The sequence below is a fragment of the Natrix helvetica genome (genome assembly GCF_964273705.1).
Source record: "Natrix helvetica genome assembly, chromosome: 3".
NCBI lineage: Eukaryota > Metazoa > Chordata > Lepidosauria > Squamata > Natricidae > Natrix > Natrix helvetica.
In genome coordinates this window covers 16,643,951-16,649,561 of record NC_138549.1, presented here as the reverse complement: position 1 = coordinate 16,649,561, position 5,611 = coordinate 16,643,951, and the positions used below count along the sequence as shown (strand labels likewise).

General features: G+C 37.9%; 1 protein-coding gene across 1 annotated transcript; it reads right to left on the bottom strand.

Annotated features, from left to right (window-relative positions):
- Nucleotides 1–1,421: 1,421 nt before the first annotated feature.
- Nucleotides 1,422–2,061, bottom strand: LOC309389610 (pleckstrin homology domain-containing family O member 2-like; the record flags this gene model as incomplete). Its single annotated transcript, XM_081948160.1, is given in 2 exon segments — nt 1,422–1,718; nt 1,720–2,061. Coding segments are annotated over 2 exon segments (639 nt in total).
- Between the last annotated feature and the right edge of the window lie 3,550 nt (nt 2,062–5,611).

Below are 5,611 nucleotides of genomic sequence, written 5' to 3'. Positions count from 1 at the left end.
TTTTATTTTTCTTTACGTACATTGACAGCACATGCATCAAAGACAAATTCCTTGTGTGTCCAACCACACTTGGCCAATAAAGAATTCTATTCTATTCTATTCTATTCTATGCTAAAAGCATATTCTGATGAGATAGAAGTTCCCTAAGCATGGGATCTAGCACGAGTCTGAAAGCTCCGAAGACCACACCTCTGGTCCCAGTGACTAACCCAGATTGGTTCCTGCAACATTATCCTGGAACATGCATATTTGCCTTCATTCATAAAAGCAAAATACTTGTAAATACCTCATGCAGGGTGAAACTAGTTTATCAGGAAGCTCGAAGAAAATAAATACAAGTGATGTTTTATGGCATTCTATATTACCTAGGAAGTTTGTTCCACTTGCAATTGGGCAGTTTGAATCAAAGAAAAGTTCTTTAAAATAAGAGAGAATGACTTATTTGACTCAAGAAATATCATGCTGGTAACTGGAAAGTAACTTATACAATTTGCTATCAGATACTTTAGCTCTATCATTATATAGCCAGGCGAAATCTTTGACACATTTGTGTAAGAAATAGTCAGAAGTGACTCCTTATTTTATCCAGAAACCTGCTGGAAAGACCTACAGTATTGTATTTCAGGAGGCTACTTAAATCTGGCCTAATTACAAAAAAGAAAGGTTAAATATTACCACAGTGCTTTTTACCATAATAATCATCACTTCCAAAGGTCCCCAAGCTTTCCACTTCTTCTGGAAAAAAACACTTCTTTTTTTCATATAACCTGCAGTTATTAAGGTGCATATAATTAAAATCATAAGAATTTGCCACTGCATTGTTATTATCTTCTATCAAATTGTTCCCTGACAAATAAGAGGTAAAGATATTATACTGAAACTAAGTATAGAACACTGCACACCAGAACAACTAGACATAAGAAGAGTTTTTCCCCAAACACCATCACTCTTCTAAACAAATAATTCCCTGAACACTGTCATACTATTCACAAAGTCTGCATTACTATTACTATTAATCTTCTCATCATTCCTATCGTCCATCTCCTCCCACTTATGACTGCATGACTGTAACTTTGTTGCTTGTATCCTTACGATTTATATTGATTGTTTCCTAGTATGATTTGATTGCTTATTTGTACCCTATGACTATCATTAAGTGTTGTACCTTATGGTTCGTGACAAATGTATCTTTTCTTTTATGTACACTGAGAGCATATGCACCAAAACAAATTCCTTGTGTGTCCAATGACATTTGGGCAATAAAGAATTCTATTGTATTCTTCTATTCTAAAGTATGATATTATGGCCTCATCTACGTGCATGATCTTAATGTCAAGATGGATGGAATTTCATAACTGATGTATATAACGGAGGATTGTCAGACCTGCCTTGACTGGAATTCTAAGCAAAAACTCCATTTCTTAGGCTGAGGTAAAGTGAAGAACAGCAAAAGAAAGGCAGGTCTGATGTTCCAGCACTAATTCCCTCTTTGGGGGAGGTACTGGAGGTTTAGGGTCCACCAAATCTTCTTCGACTTCTTCAGAGTCTTCATGTGTCTCCTCTTCTGCGTCACTTCCTTCTACAGATTTCACATTTTCACCGGGTGCTGCTACTTCCTTGAGAGGCTTAGCTGGAGGCATCGGTGCCTTCTTGACTTGTGGATCTTCTGGGGTAAGATTGGCACTGAGGTTCTCCATTGGAGGCATGGGCACTTTTACAAGGAGGCATTGGAGGTTTGTGAGTCTCCTTTGGAGGAGAAGTTTCAGGAGTTTCACTGATCACGAGGATGCTGTTTGGAGGTCCACCATCTGATACATCTAAGTCAAGTCTCAGGATCCAATCTGACATTGAACTAGCCACCTCTTTCAAATGGTTTCTGGCAGGTGGATGGCGGCCCTTGGCTATCTTGGCTCTGCCTCCAGTTACGTGATCCAGAGACAGGCTCTCATCAACTTTTACCTCATCAAAGATCTTATTCTTTCCTCGGCCCTCCCATTGGTCCCCTCGTATCCAATCAAACCAGATGCTTTTGGAATGACTGGCCTTGGAATGCAGCTGCATCCTTCTCTCTAGCCATGTGTCCTTGAAGTGGTTCTACAACTGACACAAAGCAATTTGGAATTCCCCCCTTTCAACCAGATTCCTCCTCCCTGGAGTCTATGACAGGTTGGCACTGAAACTAGGCAAAAGTGGGAGTGAGGTGGCAGATCTGACAAATATATGCACAGAGTGCGGTGCACTGGAATGGTAAAAGGACTCTTAAACTAGTCTCAAAGCACTGCCCACTTATAGAAAAGATTTACCACTTCAGAGGGAGAAAAATAGCAAGTGAGCTTATTTAAAAATGCCAGGACAAATTACTATGAACTTGAATACATCCTTTGTGTAATTATGTGCACTTTAAAGTATTCTCCTTAATTGTGATAATTTGGAACAAATTAGAGAGTCTTGAAGCAAGCTTGCAGTCTAGTCACTTGCTGGGCTCTTAAAATGCTAAAGAATAATGATAATAAAAAAAGAAAGAAAGCTTAAACCTGCTGAGTTTAGCTCCCCATAATTGATCATGTCATTGAAGTATGCTTGTGAAGTGATGAAGCAAAGTATACCATTTTAATCTTTGCATTAAACCATCCAAGTTCTTACTGACCCAGTATTTTTCTCTTCGGTTACTTAAGCTGGTGCTATTACAACATAGAATAAATGTCAAGAGGCTTTCAGAAATGAATGTGGACTTAAAAATGAGTGAAGACATTATTTTATTAGTAAATTAATGTAACAAATGATTTTCTCAGTCAATCTGGGTCCACTACTACACATATTTGCTCACAATTAGTTCCTTTCCATTGGATAACAATCACAACCACAATCACTCCACGCACACGCATAAATGACTAGGTCCCCCCCCCCCCAATTACTTGCATAGGGATTATTCTTTATACTATTTATGTTGTTTGTATTTTTTGTCATGGATTTCACCAGTGAGGCTTAAACCAATTTTGTTGTATACCTGATGTACAATGACAATAAAGGCTATATTATGAGTAATGTAGTGGTGGGTTCCAGCAGTGCTACTGCCGGTTCGCTCAGGGATGTGTCTCATGCACGCTGCATGTGCATGCACAGTACAATGAAAATTGCTCTGTGCATGCGCAGAAGCCAAAGACAAGATGACGGTGCCTACGTCGCCACCAGGAGAACCAGTTCAGGGGCATGGCAAGCCTGGGTCGCTTCCAGTTCCAGCGACCTAGGCCACCAAGCTGAACTGGTCTGAACCAGTAGGAACTCACCACTGGAGTAATGTCAACTGTCTTGTCAGTCTCAAGGTAGATCCAAGAACTGCCCTAAATAGACAGTCTACAGTTTTCTATCAATGTACAATATGGAGGACATTGGCTCATTAAAGTTCCAGAGAAACCACTCAGCCTGCATCAGTGAGGCAGTTAGAAAACCTGAAAATAATAACAAAAGATATGCTAATGTGAAGAATTTGACCAAACTTAAACTCCTAGGATTAAATTATGGGATTTGTTTTGTTTTTAATTAAAATCAAAAGTAGTTAATATCTTGCAGCGTGATCAGTGATCAAAACATTTGTACATGTGGCTGCTTTGATGGACTAGCGTTGATGGTGGTCTTGACGTTAAAAGGTTATTCAAGGATAAAATATTTTCCCTATAGTCCAAAATCAGACTCAATGTTTTACATATATTGTACAGCTTCATGCCTCCTGTAAAGCTGTGAATACATAAAGCAGGGGGAAATGTTTAGTATAGGAGGAGGAGGAGAGAAGGAAAAAAGAGCTTGGAGATGACTGGAGTTGTTTTTGAATGTCATGAACTGGCATTCAATGATACATATTAAGTGTATCAACAAGGAGAAATCTGTAGCTGAAGAGGTAGCAAGAGCAAACGGGACATGTTGAGGAAGGGGTTGATGGAAATAACTGCAGAGAGAACAGGCAAGATGTCAGTCAGGACATTTTGACAATGTTCTAGAATTCAAGGAGAATAAATAATCATGTTTCTATCTTTCTTTCTCCTCCACACACACTAGGGACCACCGAAGGGAAACACACAGAAAATGACTGTGTGAGGGAAGGAATAAAAGAGATAAGACACTCTAAAAAACAAAATTCAGAAGTTCTCTATATAGAACAGAGCATGCATTTCATTTAACAAAGACTTCTGTATACATTAACCATCAATGTAGATAGGAAACAACTATTTTGAGTGTGTATTTCGGGGAAATGCATGTCTCCTTTTCCTCAATTTCGGTATGATGAATAATGTTAGATGGCAAATGTCACATGATGTACCAAAAGAAACAAATCGCACAGAAATCTTGACAATATGAGCCAGATCAAAATATGAATGCAAAAATCACCAAGCACTGAAAACTTGCTAAAGTAACAAAACAGTAGAATGCAAGCCCATTAAAACATAAGAAGTCTCAAATATTTCTGAGGGAACTAATAAAACGTTCTAGTCTGGGACTAATAGTTTCAAGGAGATTCATTTTTACTGCAACTACATAATGTAGCCGCATAATGGAGTGAGCTCCCGTTACTTGTCCCAGCTTCTGCCAACCTAGCAGTTCGAAATCATGTAAAAATGCAAATAGAAAAATAAGAACCACCTTTGGTGGGAAGTATCTGTCCACCTTCGCCATTTAGTCATGCCAGCCACATGACCATGGAGATGTCTTCAGACAGGGCTGGCTCTTTGACTTAGAAAAGGAGATGAGCACTGCCCCCTAGAGTCAGGAACGACTAGCACATTTGTCCAAGGAGAACCTTTACTTACCTCTAAGAAGAAACTTAGTTAAAGCTTTTTGGTTGTATTATCACTATTGCTATTATATTATCATTATTGTTACTAGTTTGTATCTTAATATTTATACCTTTTTTTTGTTTCCTTATCTGTAAATGGTATACCTTGACAATGCACTGTTTTTTTAAAAAAAATGTTTCTGAATAAAATTTTAAAAAAGAAAAGAAAAAACAAACAAACAATATTTTTCTTGAAAAATATTTTTTTTAATGTGAATGCCCTCATGTATTCCTATCTATCTACCATCCGTACATCCTCAAGAGCTGCATTTTGACCCAAGCAGAAGAACGGTCCTTCCTTTTTTCTATTCGAAGGAACATTAAGTTGCATGGAGATGATGTTTTAACCAAGCAGAAGGAACAGGTGGTTCTCTGAAACAACTGTGGAATGGGGAGAGAAGTATAAAATAACTGTTAAGCTATTTAAAGATCCTTGGTTTTGGTGAAGTTATTACACTCTTTGAGACTCCAGGGAGGGTAGCAATAAAGAAATATTATGATCTTAGGAAAACATGTTTTGCCAATTCCAGGATATTTTTTGTTCTACGATTTCTAAAAGCAGCACTCCACTCCATGTGGTACCTTTCTATCTGTAATAGCTAAGGTAATTAATTTTATTATCTATTCTTCAACAGAGAAACTACAGGACAAAACTAAGAAAACGTATAATACATAGTATAAAATCAACTGTCTAAATATTGAACTGATTTTTAAACTAATGCAACCTCTCGGGAAGTATTCTGCCTAATACCACTATGTATTAAATCTTCCCTCTTTTTCGTT